This window comes from Dermochelys coriacea, chromosome 11, assembly GCF_009764565.3.
Source record: "Dermochelys coriacea isolate rDerCor1 chromosome 11, rDerCor1.pri.v4, whole genome shotgun sequence".
Classification (NCBI taxonomy): domain Eukaryota; kingdom Metazoa; phylum Chordata; order Testudines; family Dermochelyidae; genus Dermochelys; species Dermochelys coriacea.
The window spans coordinates 5,778,375-5,796,319 of NC_050078.2; the positions used below are offsets into that span (position 1 = coordinate 5,778,375).

The 17,945-nt window shown below is 41.5% G+C and overlaps 1 protein-coding gene across 2 annotated transcripts in view; it reads right to left on the reverse strand.

Moving 5' to 3' along the window:
- Positions 1 to 12,828: 12,828 nt before the first annotated feature.
- Positions 12,829 to 17,945, reverse strand: part of GYPC (glycophorin C (Gerbich blood group)) — a 47,200-nt gene continuing 42,083 nt past the window's right edge. For both annotated transcript variants that reach the window (XM_038422771.2, XM_038422770.2), the window contains one exon: positions 12,829 to 17,335. In XM_038422771.2, coding sequence (XP_038278699.1) covers positions 17,139 to 17,335 — 197 coding nt within the window. In that variant the 3' untranslated portion in view covers positions 12,829 to 17,138. The remainder of the gene's footprint in view (positions 17,336 to 17,945) is intronic.

Consider the following 17,945-nt stretch of genomic DNA (forward strand, 5'->3'; position numbering starts at 1 on the left):
ATTAGTTAGCTGTGTGTGTGTGCTGGAAGCCTGCTCAAGGAGTGAAGTCCAGGTGCTGTGTTTCATTGCAAACCACAGGTGAGCTGTAAGAGTCTTGCTTTCCTGATGATAGCAATATTTTGAGGACTGCAGTTCAGGTGTCCAGTAACTGGGTTGGATTTAAGAAGCAGGACATGCTGGGTGTTGAAGACCATACATAAAAAGCCTCACCCAAGCTGGGAGCTAGTCTCTTAAACCCAAAATAACTCTGAAGGAATATTGATTGCCTTTAGCCTAGTGTGTTTTAGGTATAAATGTATTTGCTTTGTCTGAGGAGGTTAGTGATTGAAAGTCCCTTTGTCAGTTTCATCTGTGAAACACAAATAAATCCTTTGTTATCATTAGCCCTATTTGATAGTGAATATAGACTTTCCTTAGATCTCCCAACTGTATATGCTTAGCTCCTGTAAGCAATGCTTGTTAAATGCAATGGCTAGCCCTGACTCTCATTAGTCAGCAGCTACTGACGGGAGTAGTCCCATGACCTTCAAAGACAGGGCCCAGTTCCACCCTGGGATGTAATGATCAATGCAGGGACCTTCGGGTTGATTCTGTTCTCAATTATATCAATCTAAACTGGGAGTAACTCTGTCAAAGTCAATTGAGCTATCACAGCATGAGACCAGAATCATGTCCTTTGTGCATCTGAAGACAGAATTGGGCTCTAAGGCATTTTCTCTTCTAAATAACCTTCCCCAAATCACCTTTGGGCTGCAATCTTAAAATCACTTTCACTAAGAAGTGAAAGATAAACCTATTTTAGGGGAGTTCTGCTGTCTGGTGGCTTATTCATTATCAAATTAAAATTTTTAAAGAAAAAAACAGTAGAAAATGAATTCAGCGATCTATGTAGTGACTGCACCTGGTACTGTATCAATACACAGATTGCAAAATGCAGGGGGAAAGATGTTAGTAAAAGACTCTCAAATGTAAAATCAGATTAAAAGTGATGTCTCAGCCCGGAGGCATTCAGGTTATAGATGAGAAGTTGGACCAAATTTTATTTTCTAATCTCTTGTGGCTAGCATCATTTTAGTATCTTTTTTTTAATCTGCCTGACACGATCCCTGTCTATGCCATGCAAACACTGCTAAGGATTTCCAAGCATTATAGTCCCATCCAATAATTCATAGATCTCATGATTTCAGAGACAGAGTTAAATTACATTGGACCCTTAGTACTGGGCAGCAAGTTAAATGACATTGGATCTTTAATACTGTTGTTTTCCGAAATAATGACTGTGGCAGTTTGGATTCAAAATAATTTGATTTATAAGACCTGCATTTTTTTCTTTATCATTTATATGTCTGGTTTTCCATTACTGGAAGTAAGTTGTTGCTGTTTGTGTCAAAGATCGACTTCAAATCAAGATTGGATGTTTTTCTAAGTGACACTCCTGGTCAACCCCAATTTGGGCTTAATGCAGCAACGATGCATGAGATTCCTAGGGCCTGTGTAATGCGGGAGGTCAGTCTAGATGATCATGGTGATTCCCTTCAGGCTTTAAAATCTATGACACAAAGCTCTCAAGGGCTTGATCCAAAGCTCTCCAGATATGCTCATGCTCCACAGACTTCCAGTGATTTCCACTAGCTTTCGAACAGTAAATAGCGCATCAGTAAATCATCCATTTCCAATGGGCACAAGAAGCCTACACAAAATATTTTCTATCTAGAGAAGTATTTTCCCCTTCATAAACTTTCACAGGCTGATGGTAACTGCATTGCCAGAGCCGTCTTCAGACAGCAAAAGCCAGCCTGTTATGTATGCAGAACTAAAATTACATATATCAAAGGCTTATGTGAAAATTGCTTTGAGTGTTAATTGCCCAAATGATTCAGCTTTATGAGAACCTTTCTTACGCAGTCAGGTATGTCTCATATCTCCCAGCCTGCCAAGCCTTATCAGACAGCAAGCTGCGCTGTCTCCCCAGATGTTTGAAGATGATTTCCCCCACCCCTGCTCCAAACCCAAGAAACCCTTAAGAAATTGTTTAATGAAGTAATGATACACAATAGTTGATTCTTTCATTTATTCCACAAAAAGAAAAATTTCTCAACAGAATGCATGAAAGTTTGTTTTGGCTTTTAATTACCAGAGCAGATTGTCAGATTAACCATGCCCAAGAAAGATAAAACAAAAGCCAGAGTTTCGGCAGGTTTAAGACTCTCTGCCAAATATAATTTAGAAAGGATCCGATGATCTCTGCATTCAATGGATGTTGTTTACTTGCAGTGCTTGAGGCCATCTAACCCTCCAACCCACCCTTTGCAACCAAAATTGTTGGTGGAAACAGCCATAATCCTGTTCAGCCTAAACCCCTAGATTCAAATACCCCCAAGCTTTATCTATGTTCTGATCCAGAGTTGAATTTTGCAGTAGGCTTATGGGGCAGATCCTAAGCAGAGTAAATCAGTGCAGTGCTTTTGAAGTCAGGGGAGCTCTGTTGAAATCCATGGAGTTATGCCAGTTTACACCCGCTGAGGATCTGGCTTCACATTTCTATTAAGGGCTGAACCAAAGCCTTGCTTTGCTTGCTGAATAACAAAACCCACTGAGGTTCAGGTTCTTTGCTTGCAGTGGAAATCCACATTTGCCCTCTGGCTGTAGAAGTGCTAAGTTGGGAAATTTAAAAGGGGAGATTTTCTAGACTTGTGGGGATAAAATGTTTGAGAGCCACAGTTTCGTCTTCACAGAGTATGTCTGCACTATGGAACCTATGCCAGCATACCTAAACCGGATAGCCCCCTAGGGTAGATGAACCTGCACTGACAGAAGGCATTTTTCTGTTCATGTAGGAACTAGTTATACTTGTTCAGAATCTGTGTGTAGACGAAAGCCTCACTCATAGGACAGAATCCCTAGCCCCTGCATTTGCAAGGTCTCAGGGCCTGTCTACACTTATAGCGACGCAGCTGTGCCTTGGTAGTGCTTAGTGAAGATGCTTCCTATGTTGATGGAAGAATTTCTCCCATCGGCGGAGGTACTCCACCTCCCTGTGCAGTAGTAGCTGTGTCAGCAGGAGAAGCCCTCCCATGGACATAGCACTGTCTACACTGGGAGATCGATCAGTAAGGTGTTGCACAGGGGTGTGGATTTGCCCCACCCCTGAATGATGTAGTTATGCTGACATAAGTTTGTAGTGTAGACCAGGGGTCATTAAACCTGTTAGTTGTGGCTTCCTGGCTGGCCTTTTGAATTTGGGCCATTCGGCTCACAATCCCTCTTTAAGGACTCTTCTGGGCATATCCAATATTTCTATGGAGGATTCCTCCTACCTCATCGACTCTTAGTGACTGGCCATTGCATAGCCCCTCTGCAGAGCGATGAACTTGATTTGGTAAATGGGGATCTATGGGGTCTATTCTTAAACTTAGGTCAACCTAACTACATTGCTCATGGCTGTGAAAAATCTCACGTGTTTTACAGTTCGGGCGTGAAACAGTTTGGGCATTTTACTGTAAAACATCACTATAAAACATTCTCATCAAAACATTCTCTCTCTGCTTGCCGAGGTGCTGCTTCTACATTTCAAGTATGCTTCACAAATATTAGGAGGCTTTTCTCATGGGAAATACTGTTTACTATAAATCAGGATTCTTTGATTTATAGGGAGACAATGGGGAATGGAGCAAATGCTCCAGAGACGGAATGACAGCTTCTTTCACAATGATTTTGCCTGGAGAGTCACTAAGGCAACCTCTTTGCTGGAAAATGCTCATCTCCAACAAACTTTTCTTATACTTCTCCGTGAAGTGCATCTTCTTTTAATCACAAAGGGCTTTACTGAGCAGACAGGACCTGTGTGAAAAGCAGCATAACAATAAAGCACAGGCTAGCAAAGGTCTAGCATCTGTAAAGGCAGCCATGGTGTTTTCCCTGTCCTCCGAGCAGGGTAAGGGCTGTGTTGGGTTCATGCACTTTCCCAAGCACGTTATGCAGCTGGGTGGAGCCTCTCAAAGATAATTTTCTAGCTTCATTGGAACGAAAATATTTATTAATTAATTCACCACTGTGGGGAGGAAGTGAGAGCAGAAGGTTCACATTCTTATTTTAACACTGCTAATTGGCAGAGGAAATTGCCTTAGTGTTTCTAAGAGGGCTGTGTTCTGATGGGCAAAGATTTGCCATGTACCCCCTTGTATTTGTATATGTGTGTATGAAGTGTCTCTTTGCTCCTGACCAATACAGCCTGATACTGGCTCCTCACCAGAGTATTTAGCTCTTTCGCTCAGACTGTAAAAGCTCTTGCTCTGAGCTCGTTCATTCTTCATTCAGGCCTCTGTGCCTGGACATCATCACATGGAAAAAAAAAAGATTGCTTGAGCCCAGACTGTCACTCACAGTACAATGGTCTGTGCCCCTTTGCCAGACAGCAGCGAGATATAATAATCTACTTGACTCTTCCCTTTCTGTGTTTGAAACTAAGTTGTGCTGGTGATGGACTGAATAGATTTTAGCTGAGCAGAGTTTCCGAGCCCATCACTATTTAAACATAATATTCAGGGAATATTAGAAAAAGCTATAGAAAGCCCCAGGAATCACACTTCTGTTTATAATACAAGAATTATGAATGGAAAGAAAAAGAAGATGGGCACGGTAAAGAATGTTGTTTGCCATGTTGTCGTAGCCATGTTGGTCCCAGATATTAGAGAGACAAAGCGGGTGTCGTGGTGTCTTTTATTGCACCACTTCCGAAAGAAGAGCTCTATGTGAGCTCAGAAGTGTGCCTCTTTCACCAAGAGACGGTGGTCCAATACAAGCCATACCTCCCCCATCTTGTCACTGTAAAGAGTGGCAGGAGATAAAGTTAATAGAAAAAAAATATAAAGTGCAATTTGGATTAAACGTGACCATTGTAAAAATGCCATTGATCACTCTATTCGATGCTAGAGGGGAAATGGGTGATCTTTCCTGGTAAACATAGCACATGGTATTGGGTTGCATTTTGTCAGCATGTGTTAAATTGGGAAGGATTCCAACTGATCCTGCTAGCAATTCCCTTGAGAGATTAGATTCTTTCTAAGATATTGGAAAGCTGAAAGATCCGTTACATCTTGCTGATCATTATCCAGCCGTCAGGAAGTAGTGTACTTCCACTCAGCCAGGTCCGACAAGATCATCTGTGGGAGATTTGTTTTTGATTTTTTTTTTTTTAGCTGAAATTGAAACATTAATCAAAAGCTTTCCTGGAAGTAGGTTGTTTGTTATAAGGTCTGGACCCTTTTCTTATCCAATGCAACCAGAACTTTCCACCCTAAGCTCCCTGTCCCAGCCCTGGTGACAGAAGCAGTGTGAAGTGCATCATATTAATATATTAGACATCTCTTCCGAATTAGCTCCGGGCTGGTGGGAAATCCAGAAGTGTGCATTATTCTGGAGAGTAATACATTTGCAGAGCTGAATTCCGTTGCTACCAGGGGCCAAGTGTTGTTGCAAACAGTGGTTTTCAGTTCCTTTCCTTTTGATATTTTTCTTCTGCTTTTTGTACAACTTGGGGTAAGCTTGTCAAAATCAATGGGGTTAAAAAGAGATGAATTTGGTCCAATGGACCTTTTATACAGTTCCTGGCACACAAGCCACAACAAGGGGCCAACACAACACAAGACTCTGTTTTGACTTACTCTCTCTCTAACCTCTCTGATTTCAGTACAAGTCAATACAGAATTTGGCTGCTAGTGCATCTCCAGGTGTAAATTAGGTACCATGAAGATGAGAGATATACTTCAGCCCTATGGGCAGGTACCCCCTGGGTAGCAGGGTCTGATTTGCATACTGGGCTTGCACATCAACGGAGCATCCAATGGCCACTCTTTGGTGGGAATACTGTTCTTGCACTCTACCAGTCTGCACTTGGTGGACACCATATGGGGATGAATGTCTGGATGGAGTAGCATCATCACACCTTCCCCACTGACTCGAGGGATGTTACAACTTATTGACACACAGCTTTTTCAGATACCACAGCCCATGGAGCGCAACTTCTCCACCTTACCCAGCACAGCTGTGCCTCTGAAGGGCTATAATTTGGCCCAATTAATGTATTCCATGGAGCAATGTGTTGGAGAAACACGGGTTCAAAATAAGCAGAGGGCAAACAGAACATACGGTATGTAATGTCCTGCTTTTTGGACAGGGGGTTGGACAGGACATTTTGGTCCTGCTTTGAGCAGGGGGGTTGGACTAGATGACCTTCTGGGGTCCCTTCCAACCCTGATATTCTATGATTCTATGATTCTATGTCAAATAATGTGAACCTTGAAGAAACTAGATGGGCAGACTATCAAAAATGCAGTTTTTCAAGTATCGGGTACCAGAATCTGGGGAAATGGAGGATGAAAGTTAGAGCTAAGATTAAACACATACCCAGGCTCAAAGAGAGGGGGGGAGAGAGAGAGAGAGAGAGACGAGAGAGAGAGAGAGAGAGAGAGAGAGAAGTGTGTAATATAGGACAGGAAAATAGCAGTCAGACTGAAAAGGGAACATCTATAAAATGGGGGTCTGTCCAGTTTTAATGTCTGACATTGTGTGATTGGGCAACAAAGAAGAAAGATTAGCAAACGATCTTTTTCCACAGAATGCCAATGTTGAGTGGGTGTGTTGGGTAAGCAAGAAGACCTTGTGAGGAAAATGTATGTTTGAGACATACCTCCAAGAACACCCATAAATGTAAAAAATGAGGGTGTCCAGGCTCTGGTGGTTTGGTCATGCAAAGTGCAGTCCTGAAAACTGTGTGTGAAAGGGAGTCCAGCAGATCAAGACTGAAAGGAAAAGATAAAGAGGCGACCCAAGAAGAAGTTGTGGGATGTGTGACGGGGCAAGGCCAGACGGCTATAGAAAATAATGGGAGATAGATATATTAGCTCCAGGCTAAACAAATCCCTGTACCAGGATAAGTGAAATGGCAGCTGCTCCAGGTCAATTAAGACACCTGGGGCCAATTAACTTTCAGAAGGCAGGTCATGTCATAGCGGATACTATTAGGGTCCCTGGGCTGGAGCCCAGAGTAGAGGATGGGCCCGGGCTCTCCCCCACCTTTGCCCCTGATTAATCACTGAGACTGGGAGACAACAGAGATTGTACAAGGAAGGATAACTCTCCTCACCTCCCCCACTGGCTTATGATGAAAATGGCTCAGTAGACTGTGACCCATGTCTCTGGAGAGAGAAGGGTTACGTGGAGGGTCACAGTGAGCCTATGAGGCTAGTGAAATACGCCAGGAAACGCAGGACCCGTTCGGATGATTTAACTGGGACTTGGTCCTGCTTTGAGCAGGGGGGTTGGACTAGATGACCTTCTGGGGTCCCTTCCAACCCTGATATTCTATGATTCTATGATTCTATGACCCACGGAGGCAAGGATAGAGCTTTGTCACAGATATTATAAAGGACGACGTTAGCATCCGGTGTGATAGAGGATATGGTATTGAACAGTGCACTTTGGAGAAAGAGAGAGAGACTCAAAGAGCAGACTACATTTGATGGGATTAACGAGGGGAAGATGAAGAAAGTACCCATGAAATGCCTGTTTGATTCCGCGGGGAGTCTTTCCATTAACCCCAATAGTCATTGGATATAAGCCACCTATTAAAGAAGACTTGCCCAAAAAAGGCTACAGTATGTCTTATTACAGATGCATCCTCCTATTAGCCTTTACTTAGGGCTATTGTAAATTCACTTTGATATTTTACATAGGCAGAAAGAACAAAGCAGACACCTTCAGACTTGGTATGGTTTGGGTGGATGGCATGTTTTTCCACGACTAATAATCAGTCCGTCACATTTTATAGCCTGTCTCAGTTGGAGTCCCTGCACAAACTTTTTCAGAATACCTGAGGTCTATTAAATATAACAGCATGAATGTCCACAGTGATGACATCAAAAAGGTTGTGTTCTTTCTCTTGGCATTATGAGTTGATTTCTGATTTGAAGATTGAATCCTGCTTTGATCTAAAAGCTTCTATCAGTACACCACCTCGCTCCCCAGCATTCTGCCTCTTGAGTTTGCTCACCTGATTAAAGAGGAAGGCTGTCTTAACTAGAGTTCCTTCTTGGACTTGCACTCATAAGAAAACAACATAATTGGCAATTCTGCTTTAACGACAAACTCATTCTTCCCCCAAAGAGTTGCAGATATATAATAAAAAGACAACAAAAATGGGGAAAAGACACTCCTTAGATACAGAAAGTGACAATTTAATAAAAAGTGTACTCTTGTTTTAAATTTCTTTTCCCCTATTCAAAAATATAGTAGATTAATGCCAGCAGTTGATTAGTAGCTTTGTGACTAAAAACATAATAGTCTACTTTAACATAAGTATCAGAGATAGCCATGAAATAGAGGCATATATCAGTGAACTCTGATTGTTCTATGATCATCTCTGTCAGGTTAAATAGGTTTGAATTGCAAACATTTATGTAAATACCACTTCAAACCCTGGGCCAGCAGATATATATTCTTGAAACAAAAAAGAACGATGAAAGAAAACACTAAAATGTCCTGATGCTGAGTCGTTATAAAGGTTTATCCTTTGTTTTAGTGTATTCTTACTGAGATATATAAGGACTACAATTCACTTCCCCAAGAATAATAACACAATGGGTGAAATTCTGCCAGGACGGATCCCTCTGGGACTTCCACTAGAACACCCCAGAGAATGATGATTCCCCATTTACAATTATTTTTTGCAATCTATCCGCTAACTAGTTTTTAGTCCATTTAATATGGGCTACAATAATTTTGTATAGTGCTATTTTTTTTAAAATCAGAATGTCATATGGGCTGAGGGCAAATGTGTTGCAGAAGTCAAAGTATATTATGTCATCAAAGTTACCTTCATCAATAAAACTTGTAATGTTATCAAAACACAATATTATTTGCTTGACAAGACTTTTTTCCATAAAACCATCTTGACTGGTGTTAATTATGCCACCACTTTTAATTCTTTACTGATTGTATCCCATATCAGCATTTTGCCTATGATTGGTGTCATGCTAACCAGCCTATAGTTACCAAGTCATCCTCTTACTCCTTCTAAATATTGGCATAACATTAACTTTTTCCAGTCTTATTGAATTTCCTGAGTATTCCCAGAGTTTCTTGGCCAATTCTGTTAATTGTCTTGGGTGCAAGTTACTTGGTCCTGCCGATTTTTAAAAATATTTAATTTGAGTAGTTGCTGGTTAACATCCTCCCTAGATATTAATAGAATAGAAAGTATTTCCCTATCACTATAAGACATGAATATATCATTCTGCTTCTTCTCAAATACAGAACAGAAATATTTATTTAATAGTTCTTCCTTTTCTCCATCATGATTGACACTCTTACTGTCCTTAACTAGTATTGGACCTACAGCATTGTTTGGATTTCATTTGCTCCTAATATGATTAAAGAATTATTTTTCATTGTCCCTAACCCGACTGGCCATAGATTTTTTTTCATTGATACCTTTAGCTTTTCTTATCAGTTGTCTGGGTTTCCTGTCAATTCATACTCATTGCTCTCAGCTTCCTATGGTTTCCATCCATGCAAATTAATATTGAAGTCAACGGGAATCTGGAAGGGTTGCAGGACTGGGCCCTTAACTCTTTTTTTTTAATATAATAACAATTCCCGCTAAGGGTCTGCAACATGCTCTGTTTGAAACACACAGCACTAATGAAATCTTATTGCTATGGGTGAAAGGTGATGGGTTCATGCTAACTGAACACAGAGCTGCTTATTCCCATGGGCTAGCTGGGGTTCATGTAGCTGTTTGTTTTTTAGTGTGTAAACCCACTTAGCTAGATTTTCCTGCAGGTAAATAAATTGAATGTCTCTTTTCAGTGACTGAGCCCTCCTGTGAGGGAGATATAGGCTTAGGAGTACATTTCAGTACATATGGTTCTGCATATATACCTAGTTCAGCTCGGAGGGCTTGTCTTCACTGCAATTATCAGCTCGTTTATTGCACTCAAGTTATTCCACCTGTGCTAGGCTAGCGCGAGGGCGTTACCACATTGGGAAACAATGCTGAAAACAGGCAGAGGGCTTGGATTAGTGGCACAGAGTGATTGGATTGGCAATTGATGAGTAGTTGTAAATCAAGATGCTACATTCCCACCTCATCAATGGCAGCACTCAAGGGGCAATCCATCCTGCCATATGGGCCAGCTAACTCCAGTTTAAAGCACCATTTAACTCATGCTAGAGGTTTGTGTGTGTGGACAGGAGTTGGTTAAGGGACAAGTTGAGTTATAACTTGACGCACAATGCAGTGAGGACAAAACCTTAGATACTATGGTGATAGGTACTAGCATCAACCCTGATAAAGACACACAAAAGTGATTTATCATGTTTGTTTGATAAGACTTTGACATTATTGAGCAAGATCCTCAGCACATGTAAATGAATGCCAAGTCTACAAAAGTCATTGGAGCTATGCTGATTACACCCGCTGAGGATCTGGGCCCTTAGTTATTATTTATTCTTTGCAGTTTGTTTGAAGGAGGAGGAGGTGTGTTGGGAAAAATATAATATTTGTGCCAGCCATTCAAGACTATCTATGCAATGTCTGCCTACATGTCGTGGGTCATGCGGTTAGTAACACTCCCAGAAGTCAAGGCTTATCTGAACTGCAGAAAGCTTCATAAAGTTGGACATTCCTCGCTTCTTCATGACTCATTCAGCAGTCTGGGATATGCACAGGTATCTTGGATGCTTGGTACCAGCAAGAAGACAATAGGCCATATCCCTGGGTGGTACAGTGAATATAGAGAGAGTCCTTCTGCCTGGTTCCCCCTCCTTTTTTAAAATCTATTTTAACCACTGGTAACTTCAAAGGAACTCCACTAAGTCAATGGAGACCTGAAGTTATGGAGTGCCAAGCTGTGTAAATCAGGAGTGAGTGAGAGCAAGTGCAGCCAGATGTTTCTGTATGTTGCCATAAAATATCAAGCCTAATCGAGAGTGGCAGGCTGCAGGGTTGGTCCCAGAGACACTTGCAGATATACCATTAAAACAGAGCTAAATTGCACAAAAATCAAATTCAGGGTCTGTAATGAAAGATGAAAAGATCTAAGCCCAGCAGCAGGTTTTCTTTTCTAATGTGAATGGCAGGGTGGTATTTAAGCTATGACTGATCTCTAGCTTTTGGCAAGCTTGCGGTTTTTGCTCCGCTATGATAAAACATATAGCTAATAGGATAAGTGTGATTAAGTGACTCTGACAAGCAATTTGCAGTTATCTCACATGGAGAAGCACAAGCAGGATCCAGTGAGCATTATTTCTGAATCTACAATACGAAGGCTTTCCAGCCTTGTTTATGCCACAGACCAAATTCTGCTCTGGTTATTCTGGTGTAATCCCAAAGTACTGTTGAAATTGGTAGAATAATTGTGGATTTAAATGTATAGATTTTTGAGGCCAGAATAATAGAATATCAGTGTTGGAAGGGAGTTCAGGAGGTCATCTAGCCCAGCCCCCTGCTCAAAGCAGGACCAACCCCAACTAAAGCATCCCAGCTAGGGCTTTGTCAAGCCGGACCGTAAAAATTTCTACGGAAGGAGATTCCACCACCTCCCTAGGTAACCCATTCCAGTGCTTCACCACCGTCCTAGTGAAAAAGTTTTTCCTAATATCCAACCTAGACCTCCCGCACTGCAACTTGAGACCATTACTTCTTGTTCTACCAAGGAGGGACTGTTGTTATCATCTAGTCTAACCTCCTGTATAACACAAGCCATAGAACATCAAGACTATGCAAGAACCCAACAACTTTGTCAGTGAACCCATAACATTACACCCTAAGCCCAACTGGAACATAGGAATTGCCATACTGTCTTAAGTTGCCTGGTCCAGTGTCCTGTATCCAGCGTGGCCAGCACCGCAGATCAGTATGGCCCTTAGTATAATTTGCCATGTTTACTTGAAACTAGATAAAGCAATGAAGAAAATGTCCGAAAGGTGGCCCAATAACACAATGGTGCCCTTCTACACAGGAGGCTGGTGACAATGGACGTTGGGTAGGGATAAATAGACACAACAGTGCCATTCACAGTCATTTTATGAGTCAAAACAGGTTAGAGATGAAGCTCTTCCTTTGTCTGTCCTGAGGCAGCTCTGCTGTCTTTTAGTACGGCAGCTATTAAGATCTGGATTCTGGAACCTTTTGTGAGTCTTCCAGCTCCCAGGTACTGGACAGAAAAGCATCACAAGCATTGTCTCTGGTTGGAGACCGTTTGCTTTGCATTCTCCTCCTAATGATTTTGCCTCAGAAGGCATCTGTGGGCTTGCGTGTCTATTTGGGCAGATTGACAATACTGTCCCTGAAGTCAATAGAATTGCCTGGGGCAGGAGATCTGGCAGAAATTGACCAACTGCCTAGAAAGAGAATGGGATGCATTCATCTCGGTTGTTACTCCCTCACGCTCACTGATGAAAGTGGGCCAAGGTGCTGGGAACATTAACTATGTAATGAAAGGGTAGGGCACAGCTTCAGTGTCAAAATGCTGGCAGATTGTCCCACATTGGCATCAATAGTGGTTGGCATCTGGGAATGCTTAGGTAATCATTCCCATAAACAGGGGAAGCAGGGCCGCTACTGGGACTGAATGCTTATGGGCCAAATTCTGTTCTCAGTAGCACCTGTAACTACTGCTGGTAATGGGGTTACACCATTATAGCTAAGCACTTATAATGTTTGCACAGCCCTAGAGTAAACACTAGTATAAGCTCAGGTGTTGGTGCCATGTAAATCCAGTAGAGCAACAGATGTCCATGTAACTCATTTTAATCTAGACTTGAGGATGGCTTTTGAAAATAGCTTTATTTTTCTTCACAAACAACACAGTGTTTCAATGAGACATGTTTAAATCTCCAGGGCCCAATCTAAAGCCCACTGACAACAACAGGAATCTTTCCAGACAAGTTTTTCTAATTAAGTTATCAGCCTCATTTCTTAACACTAGCAATTATCTTATTTTTAAAAAGCCTTAATGCGTCCACAACAGCATCAGTTTGAAAAATAGTGAATAGTTGAGGATTCGATACAAAGTTTCAAAGGCACTGAAAATCCAACTGGTGCTTCGGAACAGAGGCATTATGTACAAAGTGGTCCCTGCTGGACCAATGGCTGTCGGTTAATACAGAGCACTACACCAGGAGCATCTGTGCCAAACTAGAGCTGGGCATGAAATGGCTTTCCTATCCTGTGGAAATTTTGGAGATTTCTAAAAATTTCCCATTCTGCACTGGGATGAAACCAAGACACTTTTTTTTTATTTTGATTTTTTTGATTTTTTTATTTATTTATTTTTGGGTGGGAGGTGGAACCCAGAAAAAAGAGCACTAGATTACCCTGCCGCAGAATAGCCTAGTGGCTTAGTCACTCAGCTCAGGTGTGTGAGACTCAGGTTCAGAACTGTGCTCTGATTGATTTGGAGTAAGGACTTGGACCCAGGTGAATTCAAGCAGCAGAATGTACCAGTGTGTCTCTGGTTTTGGACCAGAAACTCTATCCTGGACCCGCGAAAACTTCCTAACAAAAGTTTTTTGTCAAAATCAACCCTTTCTCACAAAAAGTTTCAGTTTTGACAAAGTGGCATTTTATGACAGAAAACAGTTTTGTCAAAAAATTCCCACCCAGCTCTGTACCAAATGTATACTTGGCATTCGCTCATACAAAATGTGTCCTATTTCCTGAGTTGGTGGCTACAGAGTAATGGGAGTGAGTAACTAACTGAAAACTTTTCGTGCTGTTTTAAAAAATCTATCAGCTCTTTTTGATCCAAAGTTACAGCCACCCGCCAAGGCACCTCTGTATTGCAAACTGTGTTCTGTTTAGCACAGCATGTGGCTTACAGAGAGGGAAGTTTTGTAAATTAGCCCAAAAAGTTATGATAATTTTGTAATGCACTGATTTAAGGCCAAACTGATTGAAGACAGTGAGACTATTGTGTGGGTAGAGGATGAGCGATTGGGCCTTTAGAGTTCTGCCAGTCTCATGATACTGTTAAATGTTGCTCTTTCTTTACAAAGCAACCTTTGATTCCTAGAAAGTCAAACACAAAAACCCTTCAGATCCCTGCTCTGCTCTCTGTTCTGGGTGCGCGAGTCAAAGCCTCTGAACTTGAAAAAACACTGAAAAAACAACAACTGAAAACATAACTAGCACCAAAGTTACTTTTCTAAAATATTCTAAAAGGCTCATTGGTGGTGGGTAGACGATGTAGTTATTGTATACTTGGATTGTTCAGCTGACTACATGAATATGCGGAAAATGGCATACAGAAATGAAGTAACCTACTAAGGAGGGCCATAGCCAAAGGCAATAGTTGCAGTCATTTCAGATTTGAGGGCCTAAATAGTCACATACTGGGCCAGATTCTCAATTGATGTAAATCAGCATTACTCCATTGAAGCCAATTTACACCACCCCTTTATGACTAACAGCTACCTGATGACCATCAGCCCCACAACTGGAGATGACTCTCAGGCTTCTTTGGCTTGGTCCATCCACCCCCATAACAAATAAAAACGCAACCTTGTGTACCTTGTGCAGCTGTTCAGGTATCCCATGGTTCCTTAGTAGCTTAGTAACAATCCCAAGCCTTGAAAAACTATTTGTTCCTTGCAAACTCAATGGACCTCCCACCACCACTTCATTTCTGCTGTGCGTCCATCCAGAAGATGGCTGCTCAGATGAGAATTTACTACGGTTCCAGTCAGTCACTAGAAAGGCTTCAAACAAACCTTTATTGAGTAAGTTTTTCTTATCAGCCACAGCTAGTGGCTGATGTGGGACTGGACTGATGCGAGGTAGAAATAAGGGGATATACGGTTGACTCAGGAAATTTGCTTTAAGGAAAAGGCTTAATAGGGCCTGGCCCACTAGGCCTCCTGGAAGGTTTTTTGGGGGGCAGGGTTCCCTGGTCTCATGTATGACATGGGATGTAGTTCAAGTTGTTCCACTCACCTCACATCCATAGGGAATATCTACATTGTTTCCAGACTGGGTTCCTGGGCCTATCCAGGGCATAAACTTATGTATTTTTTTAGGTCTATGAAGAATTTAACTTCAGAGTAGATACATGAATTCTGCACATTCAAGAAGAGGATGCCCCTTTCCTCCCCACCCCGTTCCTTTTCTGGCAATCCAAGTACAGAAGTGTACACCTGCTGCTTAATCAGTTTCCTTCGCCCAAAACAATCATACAAATTTATTCCTATTTCAAAAGTGGTCGTGAAAGGATTAAAATGGTAAAGCGAATACAAAAATCAAGTACATGACACCATAACATTTGAATTGTGTAAGTGCTGGATTATTGGATTTTCACATCGTGTGGGCTGATGTATGTACAATGGTCTGTGGAATTTGGTCCCAAGCTTTTAGTAAGTTGGCATGGTTTTGATTTTCTTTGGTTAAAAGCATACAGCAAAGATTCAACATTCAATCTTTAGGACTCTCCTACTGCAAAGTCCTGCTCCTGTAGGTACTGAGTGACCTTGAGGACATAATTAAAGATACAAAACTGTCCCCTTCCTTCACCAAATCTACTTGATTCCTCAAGTATTTTCTCCTGGAGATCTGGTCTCCCTCTAGTGGTTGTATGGCCAATGCTGGTGAATTAAGCTGAGTTCTAGGAGCCAGTCTGGCACCCAGTGTCATAAAATTAAGATCTCTGGAGAAGATGAAGCCACCAAGTTGTGAAAGCACAATTGTAGACGTCTCTCTCTATAATCTTTTTTAAACACGAAAACATAGAAAACTATTGATTTAAAACAGGATAGTTGATCGAAGGCACATTTATTATTTATTATTCCTCACCCCCTCATTTTGGATAGTTAAGGGCATAAACCTAGCTGGTGATAAACAGGTGCAGAGGACAATTAATCCTATTTCCAGGACTACCTGTTGGCTTCTGTGAGACACAGAGCTTGCTGGAGTGAAGAAACTCATCACAGTGAATTCTTATGTGATGAACAGGAGCTTTCATTTTACAGATCACGTCCATTTTATTTTTTTAAAGAGCCAATGCTCAATGGAATTTTTTGTATCCGAGGCTGCCTGAAAACCAAGATATATTTAAAAGATGGGAGGGGCACAAGAGAGAGAAAGATCAATACAACAGAATGGGATTCAAATGGACAAACTGCTCCAGGGTAGCATTACAGGTACATTTCTAACTGTTATTTATGTCTGCATTCTGACTCCATTCCCCCAAATGTCAGCAGGTTTTTGAAAGAATTCTCCAATGTGAAATAAATAAATAAACACCAGGGCCAAAGTTCTCATTCCAAATCTAGCGGAGAGCATTTGTTTCAGAAGGCCTGCACTAGCCAATAACTATTGACCTACTTATGTATGCAGGAAAGGAGCCTAATAGCTATTTGGGAACATTTTCTTAAGTCTAGTGGTAATTACCTACTATATACTGTAAATTCTAACACTTTGCAATCCTCAAGTCACCATGCAGAGCTAGCTAAAAATAAAAATCCTTTACTCTTAAGTGTTCCATATTTTTCCTATAGGGTTTTGTGTGTGTCATGTCCTTGACTTAAAACAAAGTGGGGGGTGGTGGGGAAGGAAGAGGGCCAGAGAGGAAAAAATCACACTTGGCAAAGTGCACATTTAAGGGGGGGGGGAATCCTGGACTACAGACCAATTTTTGTTCCACTAACCCCAGCTTTTATCTGGTTTAACACTTGTTCTATACCATTGAAAATGCATTTTCAGGTAGTCCTGTATAATATCAATGTAGGAGGCATCATTAACGCTAAGAGGATGTCTTCCATTGGCATCTGCTATTTTGACCAAATGTCAACGTTTGACATTTGATTTCATTATGTGGTATGGTTTATCGTTCAGACTGAGATTTTGTTTCTTCTGATCTGATATTGAATTCAATTGTGACCAGGTGTGTGGCTAATAAAATCAACAGCCAGGTATCTGGTGTTCTGTTCTTCATGGGAAGCGGGGGGAAGTAGCATTTCAATTAGGATGCTTGCCTCTATCCTAGCAATATCCATATCTTAGTGCTTTCATTGATGTAGTGTTCTGACTGATTCCCTTGGGGAAAGAAGCACTCAGACAGTCTCAGTGTGGATTCCCTTTGCTCTCAGATGAAATATTCCTTTTTGCTCTCATCCACAGCCTCCTGGAGAGCCGGGTCATTTTTCAGAGCAGTGTCTGCGCTTTCGGCAAATTCAGTTCCCTTTGCTTCATTCGTGTGGTAGGTGCCCTTGTGCCTGTACATGTATCGGAGCATCACGATCAACAGGCAAATTAGGACAATAGCCACTGCTGCAATGACACCTAGAAGGGAAGAACCATTTGAATTGTTTAGTGAGCAATAATATACAGCCTACATTTTACACTGGGACATAATGTAACCTGGGGTATTCAGTAGGGGGGAAGTATATGGATAATACATCATAATACACTCAGACACAGCAGGGATGGGGGGGTCTATATAAATATCTTGATAAACAGAATTTCAGGAATCCAGGCCTGAGTAAGGGTATTGCAGAAATCCATGCAAAAATTCAGACTTAGAAACAAATTTGTCCCAAATTGAGAAGAAACAAGACAATCTAAAGGGAAAAAATGTGTGAGCTGGTTAGCACCCTGGTGCTAATTCAACTTACTTCCAGGTGATTCTGATCATGTACCATGCTGAATGCTCTCAACTCCCTGTGACTTCAGGAGGAATTGAAGGCACTGAATGTTTCTAAGGTTTCAGAGTAGCAGCCGTGTTAGTCTGTATTCGCAAAAAGAAAAGGAGTACTTGTGGCACCTTAGAGACTAACAAATTTCTTTGAGCATGAGCTTTCGTGAGCTACAGCATCCGATGAAGTGAGCTGTAGCTCACAAAAGCTTATGCTCAAATAAATTTGTTAGTCTCTAAAGTGCCACAAGTACTCCT